General features: G+C 36.7%; 1 protein-coding gene across 1 annotated transcript in view; it reads right to left on the bottom strand.

Annotated features, from left to right (window-relative positions):
• Positions 1-22,737: 22,737 nt before the first annotated feature.
• LOC149569684 (coiled-coil protein) overlaps positions 22,738-27,181 on the bottom strand; it is a 41,563-nt gene continuing 37,119 nt past the window's right edge. The window contains exons 2-3 of the mRNA XM_089822406.1: positions 23,489-23,967; positions 22,738-23,264 (exon numbers count right to left, since the gene is read on the bottom strand). Coding sequence (XP_089678532.1) covers positions 22,965-23,264; positions 23,489-23,967 — 779 coding nt within the window. The 3' untranslated portion in view covers positions 22,738-22,964. The remainder of the gene's footprint in view (positions 23,265-23,488; positions 23,968-27,181) is intronic.

The raw sequence follows: 27,181 nt of genomic DNA on the forward strand, positions 1-27,181 counted from the left end.
TCTTATTATTGCTACAAATGCGAAGTCACAAAATTCTCAATTAAAATATGCTAACCCAAATGGATGCCTTCATTACAGTAATCTGCAAGACAATGCTACGAACTATCACCCCGAGCTATCATAGACAATGTTTGGGTCTTTCTTAAATAGGTAGTTTTATATCACTGAGGAAGGTTCTAGATGCTTAAACTTAATACCTAAGGCCGACAGACCCTAACAATACACATAGAATCAGCTAAATACATTTGACAAATTATTTTAGAAATTTTGGTAGCCCAACTTCTAAAGGCCATAACTCACGAATCGTTGCTCCAATTGGATCTTATAACCACTTTTGGGAAATGTCAACTCCTGATCTACAAACTCGAAACCATGCTAGCACCCTTCCATCAATTTTTCGAACATCATCCGAGCACTCTAAGGCCTCCAACGGTGAGCATGAAGATTTTTCTACAAATATTTTCATCGAAAATCTGCAATAACTTCTCTAATACCTAAACTAGAGCAATGAAATTTTTATGGTTGGCTTATATCTCTAAAATGAACCTTCCTGTAGAAAATGAGAACATTTTGAGCTTGTATGACAAACTTGCTAAAAATAGCAAGTTTTCATAAATAGTAACCACCCTGTCTACTAGTCCTTATTAAAATAGAAAAGACCGAAAATAAAATATTTTTTGGGTGATGCAAGATTACCCTTATACGACAACAGATTGAAACTACAAAATATTTTATTAATTAAGGTTAAATATTTGGATGTTTATTGATTTTTTCAAAGGGTTTTCAAGCTAAGTTTTCCTATCTTATGATATATAAGAAATGTCAAGTTGTGAGGACAAGAAGTGTACCAAGGAATATGAAAAAGATGGATATGTGAGCAAAGGTAGGGGAAAACAAGAAAGTGTGAAAGTTAAGTTGCAAAGAAACATTTGATCAAGGATTATCCAAAGGTCAAACGAGAATAGATATCTGAATCAGCAAAGAAAGTTGGTTCTTAAATCAGGTCAAATTGTTGTTTCTTTCTAACCATTGTAGCAGTAAAGAAATCTCTTAATGGATTTGACTTAACAGTCATTTTGTAAATCCTCTAACAAGGTGACATTTCTAGATTTAAGTGTTTGAATATCTCTAACCAAGCCACTCCTAAAAGGGTGAACTAAATCCTCTAACAAGGTCATACTTAACAATATGTTTTGTAACTTCTAATAGGGTTGGCTCCTAACATGGCTCACTTCATAAGAGTGAAAATTATTGTGACTAGTTGCAAGGTTGTTTTTCCCAAATTGGGTTTCCATGTTAAATCTTGGTGTCATCTGTGTTCATGTTATTTAATTGCTTTATATTTCTAGAACTAAGTTACTAAATGATAAAACAAATTAATACATCTTAAGATTTCTTTGTTAATCGAGCATTAGTTATATTTTAGTGTTAGCCAATCTATTTAGTATTGTATGATGAGTGGAAGATTGTATTGACATCTAAGGGACAAGGATTTATTTTTGTGGTAACTGGTTCACCTCTCCCCTCTCAGTTAATCTTAAATTTCCAACAATTCTAACAAAAAGAGAGATGGCTATGCATAGATTTGAGGTAGACCAACAAGTCAAAAGAATTTTTGGCAAAAAAGCTATTGTTAGAGTCTTCAAAGAGGGTGACCTTGTCCTTAAGTGGGATGTTGATAGAGATAAAATAAGTAGGCACTCCAAATTTGATGTTATGCAAAGTGGCCCATATATTATTACTAACTACAAAGAGGCCAATACATTTTAGCTATCTGGGCTTGATGGTGAAATTCTTTCAATCTTAGTTAATGGAAGTCATCTTAAGCCTTTCTTCTAGAGAAGGTCAAAGGGTCCTTGTATTTAGTAGAGTACATGTTTTACTTTCCAAGAAATGCACATACAACATTGTTTACTATCGAAAGCTATCGAGAGATTTTTCTTATATTTTGTTGAGGTTTCAAATTTTGTGAAGTTATAGTTTGGCTAACATATCATTATCTTTTGGTGACTTCCTTCCCAATGGATTTCTTAAGGCCACTAGTTTATGCTTAGCAAGCAAGCATCATGTTGAGTCACCATAAATATTGGCCATTTTTCCCCCCATTCAACTCATCATAGATAACCAATCTAAAAGATATTCAATGGGCTAAATTCTTTCACATTGGGCTAAGACATCAAATTTGTAGATAATCATCTTGTTAACCCATTTTTCTATTTCACAAGTGGTCATTTTGGGCAGCCTATGAAATAGTGAAATCCTTTCGCTATTTTGTTGGGCTCTTCCATCATTTGATGTGAAATAGCACCAACCATTAGATTTAAGAGGTTTCTCCATCAACAATTATGATTTAATCACTCATTGGAAGATCTTTTATTGTATCTAAGCCATACATTTAAATAGGAAGCTTTTTCATCAATTGTTTACCTTTTTCTTAGCAAATCAGATCTTTTTTCACATGGGTCAACTCTACAGGTGTACACATGTGGGCTAACACTTTTTGTTATCCCTTCTTGCATTTTTAACAACAATACAATTTTACTTTTTGTGGCCATGACACTTTACAAGGACTATTTATTTAATACAAAATGACTTCTTGAGCCTTTAAATAATAACACTAATGCCTCCCCATGCTCATTGAATATTTTTGCAAAATAAGGATAGTCCTTTCAGCTATTGGATGCATTCTTTTGGCCCTTTATATCACTTAGATGGACTAAGTTGCAATAGAAATAAGATTTTTATTTGATTCTTCATTTATTAATACTCTGTAACCTCACTCCATTGTGGTTGGAGTTTAAACTTAATGTGAGATCTGGGTTATGCATGCACCCCATAAAGGCAAAGTTTGTAAATTCTCTTAGGATTTTCTTTTCTATTCTTTTTGCAGATTCCTCTTCTTTAAATTTTGTTGCCTTTTTCAAAAAAAAATGCCATTGTTCTATCCACTTTCAGCCAACTAAATTTGTGCATCTATTATGCCTTATTTTTTCGAATCTATTTCAGCATCTACGACACTAGATGATTATGTTTACTTCAGTCATTAAATTTGTTAAGTGAATATTGGCACTCCTTGCATACTTGTATTGATTCTTAGCTTTTTTTTGGTGCTAAGGTTGATAAAGTATAGATAGTGGCATAGTTTTATAATATCTATTGAATTTTAGTGTAAATACTAGAAGTAGTAGATCAAACAATCTATTTAGTGCATCACTGTATTTCTCTTTTGGCATTTTAAATTTTGTAATCCTTCTCAATTTTCCTTACAATTCTTAGTTTGGGTGCACCCTAATAGTGAAGAAGTCGACCTTCCCTAGAGATTCAATCTCTAATTTCAAGTCCCAAACTTTGAGATTGTTTCCATGTTACACAAGGTCACCTGGGGATAACACATCAGGCATGGGTGCAAACATTTTTGTCAACAAAACTCATCGTATGTCACATATCTTTGATATATATGTAGGACAATCTAAAACAAACCATGTGCTCCAATAGTAAATGGAATACACAATGGTCTTTGATCCTGAATTTAAACCTGTATTAAAAAAAAAGCTTACTTACTCTAGCCTACTCATAGCTATATGTTTACCCTATATCTTCGAACTTTCATCTCAAATATGAACTTACTAACCAAGACCTTTCATCTCAAATTTAGTGGCAAGATAAGTCTCAATTTCTACAATCATACATTTCCTGTATTAATGAATAACATCATTAGCATATGATTCAATATATAGGAGATTACCACCATCATTGTTATAATAAATAGAGTGGATTGATTTAGAATGTTCAAAATACAATACTAAAAATATAAGCATTGAATTTTTACTACCATATCTTATGACTCTACTTGAGTCCATACATAGATTTCTTCATTTGACAAATCAAATTAATTTTACCTTTTACAATGTAGTGATCTAGTTGTGGCATGTGTATCCTTCTCCAAATCACCATGAAGGAAAGTAGTTTCATATCTATTTTTTCACCACCTAAAAATAAGTAGAAATAGAAAGAAAAAAATCTAATGGACGTTATTTTTACAATAGGATATATATCATCATAATCAACACCCTTAATCTAGGAATAGCCCCTTGAAACAAACCTTTCTTTATATTTGGAAATGCTTCCATCTAAACCGATATTTTTCTTGAACACCTATTTGCAATTTGAGGAAATGATACAAGATCCCATGTATCTTATTTTCCAAATCTTTCATTTCTTCATGTCAATAGTAATTTTGTAAGATTTTGTATTAGTCATACCTAATGTCTCTTCTACAAATATGGATTCATATGTTCTAGTATTTAGTGAAAAGAAACATCTCTAATCATCAAGTGAGTATTCTTTAGGAAGTTAGCTATGTCTTGTAGACCTTCAAACATGTTGACTTGGAGGTTTTCCTCCTCTTTTAAAGATTTAGGGCTTCATAAGCTCTTCTCCAATTCTTTTCCTTCTCGGAACCTTAATTCAACTTTATCATATAGAAAAGGTGGTTGAATCCCATATTTATACTTTATTTGATCAGTTGCAATGTAATAGAAGGAGAATTAGTTTCTCTAAAAATAACACTCTTCTATGTCTCCCATCTATAAGTCCAAAAGATCCTATTATTTCACATCGTAACTATTTTTTATGAATATATATTTCATATCCTTCTTATCTAGATTTTTTTCTCTTCTCCCTTAGCACATATGCATATGCCTCATACCCATAAAATCCAAGATGTCCCAACGAAGGCTTATGATCCAATTATGCCTACATAAGTGTTTTACTAACAAGAGCTGATGTATGAAACATGTTAATTAGGTAGCACTAAGTAGCAACAACTTTAGTCCAAAACCTTTATAATAGGTCTTCTCCATGCATGTTAGGATGGATGGACAAAATATAACAGTTACATGCAAATATGACCAATATCGCAAGGGAATAGAGCACACATAAACGAACAGAAGACACAAAGATTTAACATGGTTCACCCAATCCTAGGCTATGTCCACGAAACAATGAGTCGAATATAATAATTGAGTAACTTGAACCTATTACAATCTTCAATCTCCCTTACTGGTTCAATGTTGCTGCAAGAAGCTATATATTCACTTTAGAAAACACAAACCGTTAGCCAATATTGCATGACTTAATTTGGCTTAACAAGTCAACCCTAAACATACTTGACAATTCAACTTTGGGAAATTGTTAATGAGTCAACTCAAAAGTGATTGACAAGTTAACCTAAAAAAATTAGGTTGATGCCTCGAACCCCACGACTTATGAAAAGTGTATTGTACTCCTAATTAGTCACTATGAATCATCACTCCATCTTGTTTATACTTTTTTGCAACTATATTCTACTATGAAGAAAAAAAAATTCTCTTATGCCTATGAATGCCATAATATTTATAGAATCTATTGGAGTAAGTAGAGAAAATTTTACCACCATTATCAATCATCTAACATTTCATTTTTCTTCCAATTTTTAAGTAAGCCATATATTTAAACTATTTAAAATCATTTGAAAACATCATGTTTTCTCTTTATAAAATACACCTATATCAATCTATTTTACTCATCAATAAATAAAACATAATATATGGATTTCCCAATGGTAGTAAGGTCTATGGGACCATCATATTAGAATGGATAAGATCCAACACACTACAAGATTTATGAGAACTCGAGTAAAACTATACATGATTTTGCTTTCCATAAATACAATGCTCAGATAAATCAAAATCAAGATTATAACCATTCAAACCTTTATCATCATTTTTATTTATTAAGGTCCTTAGACCCTTTTCTTTACCATGTCCAGGTCTCCATTGTAATCTTTATCTATACGTAACTGTTACCTAATTTTACCCCTGCCAAAATTTGAATTTTGAATACTTGACCCACCCAACGGCCACTTCCCATCTTTAATATTATTTTAATGCCTGAGAAATACAAAAAATCAAATGATATAACTTTATTGTATTTCTTTTCTCTCCTATTTTGTTTTCGCTGGCCTACAACATTCCCCGCTATTCGATCTTGTTAAGATCTACAGATGTCGCGTACTCGCTATGAAAAGTTGCGAGGTTGTTTCCCATAGCAAGATAGCGACCATCAAAATTTTGATGCGGTACTTAAAAATGAAGTTTGGTGCTAATTTTTGATAAACTATCGGTGCTTGCTATATCACTATCGAGAAGTTTGTAATTTTCACCGATAGCGAGATAGTGACATGCCTGAAAATAATAGACACAGCAGGGTTAAGAAAAATGATGTCATTGGAAATTAAATAATATATATGTGTGCCAAAATGTTGAGCAAGCTCAGCGATAGAGGTATCTTGAACCCACGCCCCTTTCATAAAATACATGAGGAGTTCTGATCATCAGATCAATCTTGGATCTACGATCGTCACTATCTCGCTATGGTGAGTTGCACAAGGGTTATGAATAGCGACATAGCGACAAGGGATCCACCATATTTCTCTTAAGTAATGTATCAATGTCTTCCACACGATCAATCAAAATATACGATGGTCGATATCTTGCTATGGCAAGGTGCTCACTTTTTATGTATAGCGAGATAGTGATTCAATGACACATGTCCTTGCAGGCCCGAGGAGATAACTTTGTGCTTAGCGTTGGTGGTGAAGACTGGCAGTCATGTGACATCGTGGTTAGGGAGTTGCAAGGTGGCTCAGTTAGTTGGTCAACCGTGTGGAGACCTTGCGAGGTGGCAAAAAAGATGAAAGGCTATTGGCCCATGTGGCCCATTTGGGTTGTAAGACTCGGTTGACCTGCTGATTTTTCTTATTCACGAGTTAGAAATGGAGGAGAATCAGGTTTTCTTGCACAATCCGATCTTCATGATCGATTCCAACCACTCTTGAATGAATGCTAAACTCAGTGAACGAAGGATAACACTCCACCACCTCAGTTTATCCATCTACTTGGTCAGAATAGTTTAATGGCATCGTTTCTGTCAAAGCCCTGTTTCAAAAAATATCAGGTTTCATTGTATCTGAATCTGTACCCAGATCAGATTTTCTCCAGATCCTTATCAAGACTTAATGGGAGTGGTTGTGGAGTAACTTCAGTTAGAAAATATCTCAGGTATGCCTGAACTATAAAGGCAATTTTTGTAGATTTTGTACTATCGACTCTTCTCTAACTTCTCTAATATTGCTATGCAATTTCATTGTAAATTCCCTTTGTCTCTAAACTATATGGCATTCTACCTTATCTCCTTCAGCCATTGATGTAAAGTGCAAGAACTATTTGCCTCTCATTGGTGTATTATAGAGATCTGCAATCTTGCATGACTGTATCTCTTTTGGCCTATGAATGGTATATAAGTGAATCTTCTCTTTTCTTGTGTCATTCATTTGAGTTTTCTGATCTGCATGTGATTTTTAGATTAAAGCAAGTCTGGATGTGTATATAATTTTGGTGTCATGATGGTTCAATAGTGCATGTATGGGCAGAGATTGGTTTGAACACTCTATTTTGGTGCACCACCCCCTTAGGTTAGAGTGCGTAGATTTGCTTTCATGCATTCCTTCTCCCTTTCCTCTCCAAAAGTAGTTAGGTGCACCCTGATAGTAAAGGAAGTCGACCTTCTCCGGAGACTCAACCTCACAGTTCAAGTCCCACAGCTTGGAGGTTGTTTCCATGTTTCACAAGGTTGTCCTTAGGTAAAAATTTTGGACAAGGGTGCAAACCTTTGTGACAGCAATTTTTGGTATGCCCAATGGGACAATATTCAAAAAATTTCAAGTCTACTAGTGTCTAAAGGAAGATTTCAAGATTAATACAGAGGAGATAGTACTAGCTTCAGTGTTCAAGCCTTTAAGAGGCTCATTCTTCAAGTACTTGGTGACTGTAAGCTTGAAATACATCTGGTTCCAGACCAAAGTTGTAATAATTCATGCCCAAAGTTGAAACCAGGGCATCTTCTAGAGGTAAATTTCAGTACCAAGAGCTTTCATTTTCAAATCCTAGAAGAAGGAAGACTAGAGTATCTTTATCACCAGTTAGGAGTGCAATAACAACAAATACACCTGCAAAATCCATCTCTACTCCTCCTGTTGTAAAATCTCAGCCTAGATTTCCATCAGTAGATATCAATAGATCACTTGTCTATATGGCACAGCCTATAGCCCATACTTTTACCACCTTTAACGGTGGAAGTCCTCTTTTATTGGCCCAAAGACATGACATACCAATAGCTGCACTCAAAAGTATACCAGAATTTACTAGCAAAACTTCTATCTCTCTCTTAGAACACATTCAAGAAGTTGTAAATGTCTGTAATATCCATGGTATTACAGAGGATGATGTTGCAGTTAGACTTCTAGCCTCATCCTTGAAAGGAAAAGCATTACAATGATATAGAGGTTTGGCTCATGGTTCTATAGCAGATTGGGATGGAGTAGGAGTAGGACTGTGCAAGCACTTTGAGGACAAAAGTGACCATTTGTCACTTTTAGAATAGTTGACTACTATAAAAAGAGCCCCCCATGAATGTATGACTTATTTCAACTATAGAATTCAAAAGACATGGGATAGAATACCTACTTCAGTAAAACCTACCCCTGGTAATGCCTTCTTGCATTACCTCAGAGCTTTTAACAGTGACATTGCCACTACAATCCAAACTATGGGAGGAGATACCTTACCTAATGCTTATGACATAGCAATAAAGTCAGAAAACATCCTAATACAAGGAGGTAAGCTAGCTCCAAGGCCTCCTATGCCTTTTTTTCCTGATGTTCCAAATCACCAACTAGCAATGGCTCCTCTTCCCACAACTTCCACATCACAATCCCTTGCTCTAGTCCCTCAAGCTTCCACATCTTCAAATGGAATAGATGAAATCAGGGAAATGATGCAACCTATGATGCTGAGCATAGATAAGAGATTGCAGGGCCAAGAGAAGAAGTTGGAGGATAGCTTCTCTGCAATGCAAAAAGTGAACAACAAGGTGGTGACTTTAGAGAGATAGCAAGCTCAACGTAGTAAGGCTCATCAATTACAATATCAAACTCTGAATAGTGGTAGGCCTCCAAATCATAATTATGGGAACAATTTTTTTGATCAGAATAGGAAGAATAGCCATGCTTCAACCTCAAATTTAAACCAAAGTAGGGCCATAGTTCCTCAAAACAACATGGCCCAAGATCAAGATTTTTGTCCCTCTTGTAACTACTCCTACACCTGTTGCATGTGTCAAAAGGATGAATCTTATTTGGCTTTGACCATCCAAGAGCTTGCAATAGGACAATCATACAAAGAGGACCAATTTAAAGATGCCTCGTATATGCAAGGACAAGGTGATTGCTCCTTTATGAATCATCAAGTGGAGGAACATTGTAATGTAAACCAGGATTCCATTGCTCACAACACTAGGAGCAAAAGAAGAGCTATTGAAGATGCTACCCCTCCTCCTCCCAATCAATCCTCAACTTCAAATGCAATACCTCATGAGCAAGCAGTAAATGATCAATCAAATACCCTTTAGTAGCAAAGGTGAAATAATGGCAAAAAGGATGTAAGTGATCCTCAGGTTGTTCCATCTCAACCTCCTACAAATGCAGCTCCCAAGGCTTCTACCAAGACACCTACTACACCATTCATTGTGGTAGAACAAATGAAGAGGACAAATGTGAATATTTCCATGTGGGATGTTGTTGCTACTATACCCATGCAAAAGAGGTTGTTGCAACAAGAATTGGCAAGTATTGAACCAAAGGATCAGCCACCCAGCACGGAAAGTGCCACAAACCTAGTACAACCATCAAGGGAGGAAGAAACAAGTAAAAAGGTTAGACCCCCTCCATTTTTTGTCTCTTTAATTATAGGCGTAAACTAGTCCACAATTGCATGATTGATTCAGGGGCTAGTAGTTTAGTGATGCCTAGGTGTGTTGTTGATGCTTTGGGAATGAACTATGAGCCCATTGTTAGGGTTGTATTACAGTTGGATGGTAGTACTGTCAAGACTGTAGGGATCCTTAGGAATGTAGAAATAGCTCTACATGCATGCCCTGGTTGTACTGTAACTCAAGATATATCTGTTGCTGAAGTCAAGCCACATTTTGCCATCTGTCTGTCAAGAGACTTCACTGCCCAAATAGGTGGTTACATATCTTCTAATTGGTCATATATGTCTTTTAGAACAAGATATGGGACCAAAGCTTCAATCAGAGTAGAGCCTCTAGCCCTCCATCATATTGAACCCTACACCCCTAATCTCATCAACATGAACTACACTATCCTAGAAATGGATGAGAATGACATAATGAATGAGCCTACTACTTCCCTAGAAGAGATACCTGATTTTCTCTTAGATGAATGGGCTAATGCATATCAATTTTATCCTATGTTAGAAACCCTTGAGATAGGCCTTAGTACATATTGTATATTAGAGAAGGATGCTCTAGTTCCCAATCTTGTGGAGACTAAAGAAGATGTGAGTGAGATATGGAGCATGTACTTTGATGGCTCAAGGAATAAGAATGGATCAGGGGCTAATGTGATGTTGATTTCTTCTACACAAGTAAGGTACTACTTCTCATTTAGGCTCCCGTTCAATTGCACTAATAATGTGGTCGAGTATGAATCATTGATTCAAGGTCTCCTACTTGCTCAGAAAAGAGCAATTCAAGCCTTAAGCGTATATGGAGATAGTGACTTGGTCGTTAATCAAGTGAGAAATTAGAATACCACCAAGAAAGGTTTGGTCAAGTATTATAAACATAGGGTATGGGATTTTCTTGAGGGTTTCAATGCATTTAATATTCAGAGTATCCCTAGAAAAGAAAATAGACATGCTAATAGACTTGCATCAATAGGTGCATCTCATGATGTGCCAGGGAATCTTGAGGAGAAGAAGAAGCAACAAATCAAAATGGTAGTAAGGCCTACCATCCTTGACAACAACATCCATTGGAAAGTGTTTGAATCTGATGAACAAATTGTAAGCTTCTTGCAAAATGAAGCAGAGTTTTCAGATAGAAACTAGTCGAGACTGCAGGATCAGTATGGTGATCAAATCATTAATCTCAGTTCCAACAAATTGCCTAATGGTCTCATTACCTTAAAGAGTATTTTTAATCTTGATGACCAAGCAAGAGGCAAAGTCATGAACCTAGCTGTTAATGAAGATGATCACACCCCAGTCATGGTTGCTGATGGAAAATCCTTAAACATGGGGAAGGTATGTTCTGAGATTGAGCAAGAAAGTTTTATTCATCTATGTCAAGAATTTAATGATGTATTTTCTTGAACATATGATGATTTAAAGGGTTTTGACCCAAGGTTGTTTCAGCATACCATAAATTTAATTGAAAATGTCAAACCAGTAAGACAAAAACAGAGGCCAGTGAATCTCAAAATTGAACCCTTAATGAGAAAGGAGTTATCCAAATTGATTGAGGCCAATATAATTTTCCCCATTAAGCACTCGTCATGGGTAGCAAACCTTGTCCCTATTAGCTAGAAGAAGAATGGAGAAATTAGATTGTGTGTGGACTTTAGAGACCTTAACCAAACTTCCCTTAAAGATCACCATCCTCTCCCTTCCATGGAGCAGATTTTGCCCAAGGTCAATGGTTCAAAGAGGTTTTCATTTCCTGATGGATTTTCTGGCTACAATCAAGTGCTGGTCAAAGAGTCTGATAGGAACAAGATTGCATTCACTACCAAATGGGGTACCTATGCTTATTGTAAGATGCAATTTGGGCTAACCAATACAGGTGCTACATTTCAGAAGGCAATGGAGATGGCCTTAAAAAACATGATTGAAAATTTTGTATTAGTTTACCTTGATGATATCATAGTGTATTCAAAGAGTGTAGAAGATCATTTTGAGCATTTGAGACAGGTGTTCTCAAGGTGTAGAGATTTGGGATATCCCTTAACCCAAGCAAGTGTGTCTTTGCTACCAATCAAGAAAAAATTTTAGGACACATTGTATCTGAGGATGGTTTAACCATTGATCTAGAAAGAACAAAAGCAATACTTGCTCTCCCTCTTCCTAAACATAAGAAAGGGTTACAAAGTTTCCTCGGTAGGATAAATTTTGTGAGAAGATTTATCTCTAATCTTGCTACCATGGTAAAACCCCTTACAGCTATGCTCAAGAAAAGTATGGTCTTTCCATGGACCAAGGAAGGGAAGGAAAGTTTTGAAGAGATTAAGGTAGCCATAGCCTCAACCCCTACTCTCATTAATCCAAGTTTTGAAAAGGATTTCATCCTTTATACCCTAGGTGGTGAGTCAAGCATTTCTATTGTCTTGACTCAAACAAATGATAAAGATGAAGAGCAGCCCATAGCCTTCTTTAGTGAAGGGTTTAAAGAGTATGAAGACAAATATAGCTATGTAGAGAAGCAAGCCCGTGCAGTCATCAGAGCTTTAAAGAAATTTAGACACCTCCTGTCTCATAATAAAATTCATTTGTTATTACCCCATGCCAGTGTGAAGGATTTCCTTTTGAGCAAAGATATTAGTGAGAAGAGAGTTGGTTGGATTACTAAAGTAATGGAATATGATGTTGACATCTAGATCACCAAGCTAGTAAGAGGGAAGGGGTTGTATAAATAGATGATATCATGTCAGGAATTGGATGAGGAAGTCGCTATGATACTAACAGAGCAACAAGAGACAAGAAATGATGACCCAAGGAACTGGATGGATGATATGAGAAATTTCTTATTAGGCAATAGATATCCTCAAGGATTAGATAGAACTAAAAGGAGACAGTATAGATTACAGTCAATTCCTTATATTATAGTTGATGGTATCCTTTTCAAGAAAGATTTTAATGGAGCCCTATTAAGATACATTGACATAGACCAAGCTGAAAGAATGATCACAGAGCTTCATGATGGTCCTGATGGTGGTCACTTCTCAACAAGGACAACTACAATGAAGGTCATGAGGGCTAGTTACTACTAACCGTCCCTGTTCCATGATTGTCATAGGTATGTGAGGAAGTGCAAAAAATGTGCCTTCTTCTTTGGTAAGCAAAAGCTTGCAGCTCTTCCTCTTCATCCCATTCAAGTGGACCAGCCTTTTGCTCAATGGGGATTGGATTTCATAGGCCCTATCAATCCTTCTTCTAGTTCTGGTCACAAATAGATTTTAGCTACTACCGATTACTTCACTAGATGGACAGAGGCAGTTGCATTGAAAGACACCACCGAATCTTCAGTTGTTGAGTTCCTTGATGAAATTGTGACTAGGTTTGGTGCCCTTTCAACCATTATTTTAGATAATGCAAAATCTTTTGTTGGAGCTCAGATTTGTGCATGGGTAGTTGACCATAATATCTACTTAAGCACATCCTCAAACTACTATCCTTAGGGTAATGGTTTGGTTGAGTCGTCCAACAAAAACCTGATTAGGATTATGAAAAGAACTACAGAGGATAACCAGAGGTGTTGGCATCAAAAGTTGAGGATTGCACCGTGGGCTGATAGAATAACACCTTAGAGGTCAATAGGAAATTCACCATTTATGTTGGTATATGGTAGAGAAGCAAGGTTTTCAATTTCATCAGAATTCCCATCCCTAGAACTAGCTCATCAACTGGAGTTGATTGAAGATGATGCCATGACAGTAAGAATGGCAGAGCTAATGGAGCCAGAAGAGAAAAGAAGTCAGGCCATGCAGACCCTAGAAATACATCAGCAGCAGGTGAAAAGGAGCTTTGACAAGAAGGCTAGGGTCAGAACCTTCAGAGAGGGTGATTTAGTTTTGAAATGGGATACAGACAGGGCAAAACCAGGGAGACACTCAAAATTTGATGCACTATGGAGTGGTCCCTATCTGATTGTCAGTTGCAAGTAGGCCAATGCTTTTCAATTAAGCAAGCCTAGTGATGAAATTTTGCCTATCCCAGTCAATGGGATCTATCTCAAACCATGTCTTTGACAGGGCTTGAGGTTTCATGTACATATGTAACTTAGTTTTCTTTCTATTGGTTTCCTTCTTTCCAAGAAGTGCACGAGCACAAGTTTCTCCCTGTGAGATAGCTGAGTTTTTTTTTTTGAAGTTTTGAAGGTTGCAGAAGGTTTTTTGGTCTCTGGTTCCAAGTTGCAGAGACAGAGGGAAAGTTTTTAGGGTTTTGTTCCCACAGAGGTAGGGTTAGGGTTTCACAGTGCACTTATCCAAATCTTTTGCGACTCTACAGCCCAATGGATGCATAAGGTCACTGGTCACACGATAGTTGGCTTGCGTCCCCTCTTAGTCGCCAAAAATGTTACCTAATTTTACCCCCGCCAAAATTTGAATTTTGAATATTTGACCCACCCAACGGCCACTTCCTATCTTTAATATTATTTTAATGCCCGAGAAATACAAAAAATAAAATGATTAAAACTTGATTGTATTTCTTTTCTCTCCTATTTTGTTTCCGTTGGCCTACAACTTTCCCTATCGTTGGATCTTGTTAAGATATACGAATGTCACGTACCCGCTATGAAAAGTTGTGAGGTTGTTTCCCATAGCGAGATATTGACCATTGGAATTTTGCTGCGGTACTAAAAAATGAAGTCCAACGCCAATTTTTGATAAACTATTGGTGCTCGCTATATCACTATCGAGAAGTTTGTATTTTTTGCCGATAGCGAGATAGCAACATGCCTGAAAATGACAAACATGGCAGGGTCAAGAAATATGATTTCATTGGAAATTAAATAATATATGTGTGCCAACATGTTGAGCCAGCTCAGCAACAACAGTATCTAGGACCCATGCCCCTTTCATAAAATACATGAGGAGTTATGATCGTCAGATCAATCTCGGATCTACGATCGTCGCTATCTCGCTATGGTGAGTTGTACGAGGGTTACGAACAATGACATAGCAACAAGGGACCCACCATATTTCTCCTAAGTAATGTATCAATTTCTTCCACATGATCAATGAGAATCTACGATGGTCTCTATCTCGCTATGGAAAGGTGCTCAATTTTTATGTATAGCGAGATAGCGATTCAGCGACACATGTCCTTGTGGGCCTGGGGAGATAATGTTGCGGTTAGCGTTGGCGGTGAAGACTGGCAGTTATGTGACATCGTGGTCAAGGAGTTGCAAGATGGTTCAGTTGGTCAACCGGTGGCGAAAAAGATGAAAGGCTATTGGCCCATTTGGGTTGTAAGACTCAGTTGACCTGCTAATTTTGCTTATTCACGAGTTAGAAATGGAGGAGAATCAAGTTTTCTTGCACAATTTGATCTTCATGATCGATTCCAACCACTCTCGAATGAATGCTAAACTTAGTGAACGAAGGATAACACTCCACCACCTCAGTTTATCCATCTACTTGATCAGAATGGTTTAATGGCATCGTTTCTGTCAAAGCCCTGTTTCAAAAAATATCAGGTTTCATTGTATATGAATCTGTACCCAGATCAAATTTTCTCCAGATCCTTATCAAGACTTAATGGGAGTGGTTGTGGAGTAACTTCAGTTAGAAAATATCTCAGTTATACCTGAACTATAAAGGCAATTTTTGTAGATTTTGTACTGTCGACTCTTCTCTAACTTCTCTAATATTCCTATGCAATTTCACTGTAAATTCCCTTTGTCTCTAAACTATATGGCATTCTACCTTATCTCCTTCAGCAATTGATGTAAAGTGCAAGAACTATTTTCCTCTCATTGGTGTATTATAGAGATCTACAATCTTGCATGACTGTATCTCTTTTGGTCTATGAATGGTATATAAGTGAATCTTCTCTTTCCTTGTGTCATTCATTTGGGTTTTCTGATCTGCATGTGATTGTTAGATTAAAGCAAGTTTGGATGTGTATATAATTTTGGTGTCATGATGGTTCAATAGTGCATGTATGGGCAGAGATTGGTTTGAACACTCTACTTTGGTGCACCACCCCCTTAGGTTAGAGTGGGTAGATTTGCTTTCATGCATTCCTTCTCCCTTTCCTCTCCAAAAGTAGTTAGGTGCACCCTGATAGTAAAGGAAGTCGACCTTCTCCGGAGACTCAACCTCACAGTTCAAGTCCCACAGCTTGGAGGTTGTTTCCATGTTTCACAAGGTTGTCCTTAGGTAAAAACTTTGGACAAGGGTGCAAACCTTTGTGACAACAGTAACTTTGATTTAGATGAAAAATAATCATTAGGTACCCAAAATACATGACTAGCTAAAGGTAAAACTATTACCTTTTCATGAAGTGTCCACATATATGGTCCTCAGAAGTACTGTTACCCTTAGCAATGTATGCATCCAACTAATGTAATGTGCCAATTTTGACACCTCTAGGAGTCAAAAAGAATCACTACATACCTAACTATTAGTTTTCTCATAAATAAATAAAAATATTTTAGACTACGGTGATATAGCACACTGTTTATCCTTCTTAAGTAACTTGATTCTAAATTTAGTATGACCAAAAGTATTTAAATACAAATTATCTTCCAAGTACACCTTACCTAAATCAAATTCTTCATATTCAAAAAATAAATCTTTATTAGAAGTTGTATGAAAAGATACACCTATGTCAAATAACTAAGCATCATTACATGCATGAATGGCCAAGGCTGCAATAAATGCATCATGGCTTTCATCTTGAACTTAGAATTGGAATCAAATTCATTTTCCTATTTATAGTTTATTCTTTGAGATCATTATGGTTGAATCCAGACATACTACATTTTTAGCTAATAACTTTGGGCTAGCCAAGATATTTGGATCTCCCTTTAGATATTGTACTTTTCATTCTTCTTTCTTTACGATACGCTCTTTCCTCGTGCCCTCGCTCTACCCGCAGACCTTGAGTTTGGCTCCCTCATTTCTCACATCACCACCCTTTACGACATCCCCAACTAGCCCTCTCTTTGCATCACTCCCCCCCTCCATTGTCACATCTTTACCATCTCTACCATCTCTAAGACCGTTAGAACCATGAGTTGTAGTAAGGTTGATGATGAGGAAGGCTTCCAGGCAGAACTCTTCAAGTTGGAGCTCTTGGTTCTTGGATCATCTCTTTTTGTTCTTTTCAATAGAGTGATTTACATTGGCTTTCTGCCCTCTTGGTCCCCCCATATTATCCACCTGATCCGTGAGGTTGGTCCGACCTCTGATCTTGGCAACTACAGGACTATTTTGATTGGGCATACCTTTTCCAAACTCTATGCCACAGTACTACATATCGAGCTCATGAGACAGCTAGATAGTTTGGGTTGCAGGGCTAGAGGTCAGTCAGGCTTCCAAGCTGATTTTCAAACTACCGACCATATCCTCACCCTTAGGGCCATTATTGAGGAGGCTTGGCACCATTCGACAAAATTCTATTGCTGCTTTGTGGACTTTCACGAAGCTTTTGATTCAATCCGTCAGGCTGCATTATTTCAGCGACTCAGAGATATTGGGGTCTCCGAGATTCTTATAGTGGATATCATGAGACTATGCGAGAATGTTGTTGGACGTCTTAGGAATTCACACGGCTTGTCTAACTTCATTTAGAGTTCTATCGGAGTTAAGCAGGGTTGCCTTCTTTCCCCTATGCTTTTCAGCATCTACATTAATGAGCTTGAGACTTTCCTGCGGGGTGTTTCATATACTGAGGATGGGTGTTATCTTCACAAAGTTCAGGTGTCCATCCTTCTCTTTGTAGACAACGTGGTGCTTTTGTCCTCACCTGATGAGCTACAATGTCTTTTGGATGGTTTGGCCTCCTTCTATGACTCTCAGCAGTTGGTGGTCAACTTGGGCAAGACTCGAGTTATAGTTCTCAATAGCTTGAAACCTCTGATCGTCGGTTCTTTTTCAGAGGGACTGAGATCGAGAGGACCTCCAGTTACACCTATTTGGGCATTCTATTTTCAGGATCACATTTCAGCTTGAGACTAGCCATGATGTTGCGGGTGAATAAGGGATTGGGTTCATTGACCTTGCTTGAGCGACGGTGCTTCAGACACCACTTTCAGGATACTACGTCTAAGATGTCTATCTTAGACTCCTTGGTTAGACCTATTGTCCTTTATGGTTCAACCATCTGGGGGCCCTCCCTCTTGACCACTGATTGGGCCTCGGTGGAGAGAGTTCAAACTCTCCTTTTGTGGCTCCTCATCTGTTGTTAGCCGACTACTACTACCAATAATATCTTAGTCGAGTTCAGTGCTCATCCCTTCAGACTCTGCATAATATTTGATCTAGTTTGGTTACTTCACAAACTCAGGGGTTTTACAGATTTTGTTGATGGAAAATATCGATATTCTTAACTGGTATATTAATCCTCGGCTTTGATTGCTGCCTCAGATCCAACTAGTCGTGCTCATTGCTGGTATGCTCAAATTTTTAGGCTCCTCAACACTATTGGTATTGATATTGATCACCTTCCCCCTTTTCAGTATTCCTTGGCCACTCCTGCTCAGCTCCTTCCTTCTCGATCGGAGTTGAACGAGATCACCAAGATGGAGATCTACAGGAGGTATATCCAGGTGACTTAGGTCGATCCTCCAGGGGGTCTCCATCCTCGTATGGCATTCTATGCAAATCACTTTATGGACATCCAAGACAGTGTCATTGTTCATCCTTACTACTCTCGACGATGACCCCATGCCTTACTTATCCATTTGGGTTCTTTCAAAGTGGGTTCTCACCGACTCTGTATTCAAACAGATCATCAGACCAACAGAGTTGAGAGGATTTGTCAGTGTTGTGACATGGATGTGGTCAAGAATGAGATACAGTTTATATTCTATTGTCTCATCTACTATGAGATTAGAGGGAGTTTTCATTGCTTATTCAGAGAGTGCAGGTCCTTGTGCTCATTTTTCAGGTATGATGACCAACAGTGCCTTGCTCTTTATCTATAGGAGGTTTTTAGTCTTCAGGATCTCACCCTCCGAGAGCTTTCCGCCCCAAGGTTTGTGGATCTTCGCCCGCTTATCACCTCTTTTTTCACTCTGGTTACCTTTCCTAGGGGAACCAAGCGGCCTCGGTGTCCACAGATACTCACACTAGATCGAGATCGAGGAGACCATGCAGAGACCATATGCACCACCACCATCAACAATGTACCTGCCCTCTCCAACATCAGGTTCAGACTTCTCGGCGCGCAGCTAGTTATCCCTCCGTCCTGAGCTACTTTTCCACGATTACAAACCACTAGTTTTGCGGTTTTGTAACCCCCTTTTTTTGTTGGTTGTCTTATTTTCTTTTCGCTCTGCTTGTCTCCGCTTTGTTTTGTTGTTTCAAACACCATTTAGTGGTCCTGTTGCCTTCTAGACCCTACTTGTATTCTTAGTCCCTTAGACCCATTTGTAGTCTCTTGTTGGACATTAATAAATTATCTTATCTTATCTTATCTTAGGTTCCACAAATAACTAGGGCCTTATTGGCATTAATGGATACCTTCATCATATCTTTAGAGAGAAAATAACCAACCATAAAATTATTGGTGATGGTTAAGACAATAGAATCTCACAAATCAAACAAAGAACATAGCAAGGTCCCACATTTCTCCATCTCATTCATCTTGATACCAACTGAAGCCAATTGAACCACCAACATTTAATACTTCCAAACTTTTTATAATTTTTTGATCCTCATCCATGCTAAGGAATATAAGTTCTTCATTAAGAAAACCTTATCACTAAAGATTTGGCTTGATACATCTTACCAAGCTTATTATGTAGCTTCTTTTTATAGGTCTTCCCATGGATATTAATCATAGTCTATAAGGTACAATGTGATTGGATCCTTGACTTTATGGTCCTCGACATCACATTTAGAATCCTCATCCATGTTGATAGGTTTCGTTACATTCTCATCAAAAGCGCACGAATCTTTATATATTAACAAATCCTTCATATATGCATATTTATTAATCTATATTCAACCTAAAGAACTTGGTACCACAAAAATAACAATAAGAACACAAGCTCCCACAAAAATATAGATCAAATCAAAAAATCCAACACAAGCTCTCTCTTTTTTCTTAAGACATTGAACTCACTCATGCTTTAGATATGAAAAATAACCTTCTACAAAGTTTTTTCCATGTGGAGTTTTCTCGATTAAATATAGTGCTCATTATGTATAATTCATGTGTGCTCATGTTTATATCTATTTTGATTGAGTGAACAAAGAATTAATCTAATAAGTAGAAGATATTTTTTCACCACAAGTCAAATTATGATATTGCTATCAAGATTTAACTATATAGCTTTTGAGTCAAACACGTTGACACATATTTCATGAGTAGTGATTTACACGAGTCCATCTCTCGTGAGAATAAATGGAACACTTAGCACTCACTGGATCTAGGTGATGCTCACAGAGGTGAAGCATCGAGACTCCCCAAGAGCTCACCCATCTCATTACTACTACAGCTTGAGTGCGCTTAACTACAGAGTTTCCTCCGTAATTATATCCACTCTACTTGCAACCCCATTTGCAAAACCTTCACCAAGTGTTGTGCCTTGTGAACCATTCGTTAGATAGCTCCTTAAGCTCATCAATTGATAAGTAGGAGATAATCTTCCATAGCAAGTCAAATTATGATATTGCTATCAAGACTTAAGTATGTAGTTTTTGAGTCAAACGCATTGACCCGTATTTAATGAGTAGCGATTCACATGAATCCATCTCTCATGAGAATAAATGGAACACTCACACTCATTGGATCTAGGTGATGCTCACAAAGGTCAAGTATCGAGACTTCCCGAGAGGTCACCCATCCCAGTATGACTCCAACTTGAGAATGCTTAACTACGAAGTTTCATCCATAGTTAAACCCACACTGCTTGCAACCCCATTTGCAAAACCTTCACCAAGTGTTGTATCTTACGAGTCATTCATTAGATAGCCTCTTAAGCTCATCAATTGATAAGTACAATGTATTTTTCCACAAGTCAAATTATGATATTGCTATCAAGATTTAACCATGTAGTTTTTGAGTCAAACTCAAGTATCTCTTACTTATCAATTGATGAGCTTAAGAGGCTATCTAATGAATGGTTCATAAGGCACAACACTTGGTGAAGGTTTTACAAATGGGATTGCAAGCAAAGTGGGTTTAACCATGGAGGAGAGTTTGTAGTTAAGCGCACTCACGCTGGAGTCGTGCTAGGATGGGTGACCTCCCAAAAAGTCGTGGTGCTTCGCCTTTGTAAGCATCACCTAAACCCAATGAGTGCCAAGTGTTCCATTTATTCTCATGAGAGATGTGAATCGCTACTCATGAAATATGGGTCAATGAGTTTGACTCAAAAACTACACAGTTAAGTTCTAATAGCAATATCATAATAAAGAATTGATTTAGTATTTTAGGTTTTGAGAACCTAAAGATAGAAGAGATGTAGCAAGCTACTTTTAGAAATTCAATGATGATGTGAAATAAATACGAAACCTTGGCAGCACTCTGGATGTTAAAGATGTGATGGAAAATATTTCAAAGAACTTTACCAAAAAGATGATCAATAAAATTCACCAAGGATAATTATTAAGCACTTTTTGAGTACATTTAAATTATTAATACTCTCAAGCTTTGGAATTGTCAATGCGCGAAAATATTTCAAAGAACTTTACCAAAAAGATGATCAATAAAATTCACCAAGGATAATTATTAAGCACTTTTTGAGTACATTTAAATTATTAATACTCTCAAGCTTTGGAATTGTCAATGCGCGAAAATATTTCAAAGAACTTTACCAAAAAGATGATCAATAAAATTCACCAAGGATAATTATTAAGCACTTTTTGAGTACATTTAAATTATTAATACCCTCAAGCTTTGGAATTGTCAATGCGCGAATAATTTCTAAAGCCCTGCCTTGCCTGAAGTATTTTTCTCCGTACACATTGTATTATCCTATACATTGGTGGGGTTGTTTTAAGGCTTAGTTCTCTATTCCACCAAGTGGTTGTTGAAGGCTCTTGGATCCTCTTTGTAACCTTTCTGATCACACATCACCAGATAGAGCCACTATTAGGACTGATAATAAACTAGGGCTTTTAACTCTTGTTGTCCCTGAAAGCCCAAACACTAAACCCTTGTTTCTTTTTTGGTTCTCTATCATGTTTTTCCATTGACCACCTCCTCCAGTTCCGAATTTCACCTCTCCTCCATGACATACATGGGTTGGCGTCCATTGTACAATGAGAATGGGAGTAAAAACTGTTTTAGGTCGTACGATTCTATATTAACAAGAAAAAGATAAAAATATTTCTAAACATGATAGACATTGGGTGCATGGAAACCCACTAATGAGGAAGTCATGACTAGGAGGATAATCAGTGTGGAGGAAATCGATATAGCTGAACTGAAACTCCAACAACAAACTTTTGGAACAGTTGGACTCTGCACCCCGTTGGACATTACATGAGGAAAATAACCGTGATATGGCTCAGTCAAAGAAAATTGGGCAGTACGGTCTGATACAGGCACAAAGTGATCCTGTTTATTGTTTATTAATTGTATTGATCAAATTGACTGAATGTCAAGTTTAACACCGCTGTATAAGAACAATCGATTGGAGATGCATGAAACGTCAATTCTTGTGATGTGCCAAAAAGCAGGCAATCAGATAAAGCCTCTCGTGGATTACCTTATACAGAATAGGCATATTACCTATTTTTACCCTTTAAATCTCCTGCTAAACCGTAGTGTTCCATCATTGGCATGATTGTGATATGAATTATACTTTGCAAATTGTTTACATTTTTACATATTATATGTTGAATTAGATTAATGAGTTACTGTTAATAAACTGAAAAGATAAATTAAAAAGTTGAGCTTCTTAATAATAATACAGTAACCTACAAATATAAATTACACGTGTACACAATGTACATTGATTTTTAAATGAAGATAAGGAAGCTCTTCAGGTCCAGAATGAAGTCTTTTATACAAAAATTACAATCATACAAATATTATCATATGACATGAGCACAGAAAGCAAAACAAGCATAGCTTAAGCATTCAACAGAGGTATGCAACTGCTTCTCAATCATCTTCTTCAAAATACCTTTCCTCTGCATCCTGGGAGATCTCCTTCAGCCAGTGATCATCTAATGCAACATTATTATCTATATTAGCATAATCTACATGTTCTGTGTCTTCTCCACAAAGGAATTTCTCCTGCATAATACGAGTAAATTGATCCATCTTATCTTGTATCTCTTCCCCTGAAAGGATTCTTTTGGGACGTTTTGAGTCCGATGTCAATTGTTGAGACGATGGTTTTTCCTCCTGAGCAGCACTAGCAACTCCATCATTTGCATTAGGGTCTGCATGCATGATGTCCTGCCAAGAATTACATCAAAGTGAATTCTATAAATCTACAATAAATCCTATTTTTGTTATAAATTTATAAGCCAGAGGTGAATGCAGTAGAAATCTTAAATTTACTTCATTAAGACACAGAGAATTCTTAACATGGAAGAAATAAGGAAAATTGCAAATCCAATGCTTGCTTCACAACAATCTCCAAGTTAAAGATTTTTTTAATAATTATTTTACAAGCATACCTTATCATTTTTAGAGTCTTCCTCTTCCTCTTCCTCTTCCTCTTCCTCCTCCTCCTCCTCCTCCTCCTCTTCAACTTCTTGATCTTCTTCCTCTCGGATGCCAAGACGTTCTTGTTCCTCTTTAATCTTTGCAACTATCCTGGCTTCTTCTGATTGTCGCATAAGTGTCTCTGACCAACGCTCCCCAGGTCGCGAGAAACCCCTGAGAGTTGGATCCTGATACTTTCCAACATATTCATGATGTAAAAAGGGGGCTCTAGATCTCATGGCATCTTCAGAAAAATATTGTCCATCGTCAATAAGTCTATTCATGTATGCCAGCCGACGGTTCTTTGCTACAGCTGCTTGTAATCTACTCTCTTCTTTAGTGGGAACTAGGGAACTCTTGATATGCTTCAAATGCCAAGTGACTTCATAATTGTCTTTAAGGACCTCAAACTCCTGTAGCTCTTCCACATTCAACTTAGATCCATATCGTTCTGCAAAATGAATAATTCAGCACTTAGAGCAGTTGAGAAAGATTGAATGCATATAAATAATTAAAGATATACACACTATTACACAATCATCCAAGACAATCATAACCTCATGCGATCTTTACATTGGAAGCGAGGCACTATGCAGTCTAATATCATGTGAGGCGATAAGATTAATAAAATATATATTGGTTTTAAAAACAACCTCTAGACTAATTCAATATACATACATACATGCATACATATACACAGCTGTATGAACCAAAAGCTTCCAACGAACAGCATCATTATAGTATGTGCAGACATAAAATTTACCACATAATACCATATTAAATACTACCTTCTACCATGTCAATCAAATGCACACGTCACCTATTTGAACCACTAAAAATATCACATGATTACAATCTCTAATTAAGTATATTAATCTTTATTATTTAATTAATGAGTCATATTTAATTAATTCATTAATTCTCCATTAACCAAGCATTGACAAAAGATTGATTTTCTCCATTTCCAAAATACATAAACAATAAACAAATGACTCAACTAGTCACGTGACTATCCATAACTAGTCAATAAAATTTGATCCTCTCAATCAATCTCATCCATCCATTTTCACACAGTAACTTCAAATTTTTAACTAACTTGCTTTAGAAGTAATCAAAAAACTTAAATAGTTACGATAGTTACTAGTATCTCAATCAATCTTAGCTATTTAATTCTCATACTACATCTCCAAATCCCAACCGTTCGCATCCTCAATCAAGAATCTATAAATTTACCTTATCCTCCATCAAATGATAAATGAACAATCAAGCTTTACGGGTACATACTGCCAAAAAAAATGCATGATCCTTGAGCAATCACAAAGCAGGAGCACATCCATTCAAAAATGGAGATTCTTCATTTGCTAACCGAAGGTAGATTATTTGGTCTCCTTTCAATCAATCTATAAGCTATATTTTATTTCAAATGAAGGGTTTAATATAGTTCAAATTTATTTATAATTTGTTCTAAATTTTGCATATATAGTTTGCTGCCATTCTTGTACTGAAGTCGGTCAATAAATCAAATAATTACAAAAAAGCTCCAGAGTTTTCCATAAATTAAAAAAACTAACACCAACATCAATTAACAGAAAGCATAGACAAATTACAGTTCAATGTTAAAACTTATGTGTTGTTGGCACCTGCAAATTTGACACATTTGCAGTGCCCGAAGTTCCTGAAATTCATAGTGCTGGTCACTTGTGTTGCCCTGTCACATCTGCCCGAGTTGCCATCTTTGACAATTAAATTTTCACAACTCAGATGTCTATTGGGTTAAATGTGAGTAAGAAGCTTGTTCAGTTTCATGGTCCCCGGGGTAGTTCTTGTTGATGTTAAAGCTGCAGGAGTTATCTTTCTCTCCTGTATTTGAAATAAATAAATATAATATTGAAGCTAACTCAACACAACTCATAATATCATCTTCTTTTAACGTCAAGGCAATGAAGGGTCAAGACAACGACGGGTTTTCACTTTGTAACAGCAAGAAAATGAAGGTCAAGATTATTTTATATATTCTTCCAGGAGATCATATGAAGACAGATAGATATTTTTATTTTCTGAGAGATTGATAGTAAGGAATTATTATGATCTGCATATTGATGGATGCTAAGATCATTTAGCCTAGTGTTTGGGCAAATTGTAAAACAGTCTTCTGCTCTTTCATCATATATATAAGTGATGTATTTGTGGCTGGGTTTTACTACCTCAAGTTGGAGGGTTTTCCTAGGATAATTCATCGTGTCCATCGTATCTGTTGTGTCTTATTGTTCCTTATTTCTGTTTGTTGTTTATCTTCATTTCTGATATGAAACATTAACATGGTATCAGAACCAGGTTGGGTAACAGCATATAAGGGACTTAACTTCTGCTGTTTTTGTATTCATTAATTTTCACTGTGGGAAGAACAGAGCATCAGAACGCTGCTCAAGGGATCTTTAACAGCCTCAGACGCATAATCAAGGTATATGTGGCTCATCTTTAATTTGCAAAGATTATGATTTTCTTGAATTATTTTATTTCCCCGTAATATATATTTTAGGTGCAAGAAAATGTGTTTGTTTTATATTCTGTCATGATTATGGTTGCCAAATAATGCATGAGTGTATTCCCGTGCATGGAAATAATATATATTTTAGATGCGAGAAAATGTGTTTGTTTTAAATTCTGTCATGATTATGGTTGCCAAATAATGCTCGAGTTTATTCCCATGCATGGAAACACACATTATTGGCACTATTAATACATTCATTGAGACAAATAAGAATTGAAACACACATCTCTACTGGTGTGGGCCCCAAAGTGTTTTGAGGTAGACATCTAAATTATGAAGATACTAAGGTAGAACATTTACGGTAAAGATGTGCTAGGAATATGGGCAAAATTGTTTTGCAAATATTATTCACAGAGGATTTTTTTTAAGTTCAAGCAAAATATTTATAGAATATTTGGTATTTCCAATATGTTTTAACAATTGCAGAGAATGAATATTTCATCAGACTTCATGCATTCAGAGATTATAATGTATAAGGATGGTTATTCTAAAGCCTGAAGCAAATATTAATTAATTCAAACATCCAGACTGGTTGGCTTTTCACCACTGAAAGAAATCTCTGTCGTGTCTGGTATCTATTGAGCAAACATGACAATTGTATTCTCTGGAGGTCCCAGTTGGCTGCCGTTTTATGGGTACGTTATTTCAATACTAGTGTTTGTGGCTTCTTGTAGACCAGAAACTAATCTGATCTCAGTGTTCTTGAAGATTGCTAACACTTGCTTGGACAAGCCCCTATACAATCATATTCACTGTTCATTGTGAGCATCTGCACATTATCGGGCTGGAGAGATTAATGCTATGTATGTGGATTATTTGTTGAGTCTATTGTCTGAGTGTTGGAGTGTTCTTTGTTGGTTGCAGATGGTGTGTACGCAGAGTCGCAGACATTAGGAGACAGCACATATTCCTGTAGTGCAGAGCTCCTGTAAAAACAGGAGAATTCTGTGTTTCCAGCATTGGCACGAAGAACAGTCACAATATATATATAGAGAGAGAGAGAGAGTGCATAGCTCATGTAAAAACAGGAAAAATTTTATGTTTCCAGCATTGGCACGAAGAACAGTCACATTCTAATGAGATATATATATATAAATATCCTGATGATACCTCT

Source organism: Cupressus sempervirens, chromosome 3, assembly GCF_028749045.1.
Source record: "Cupressus sempervirens isolate cs-2001-9-10 chromosome 3, ASM2874904v1, whole genome shotgun sequence".
NCBI lineage: Eukaryota > Viridiplantae > Streptophyta > Pinopsida > Cupressales > Cupressaceae > Cupressus > Cupressus sempervirens.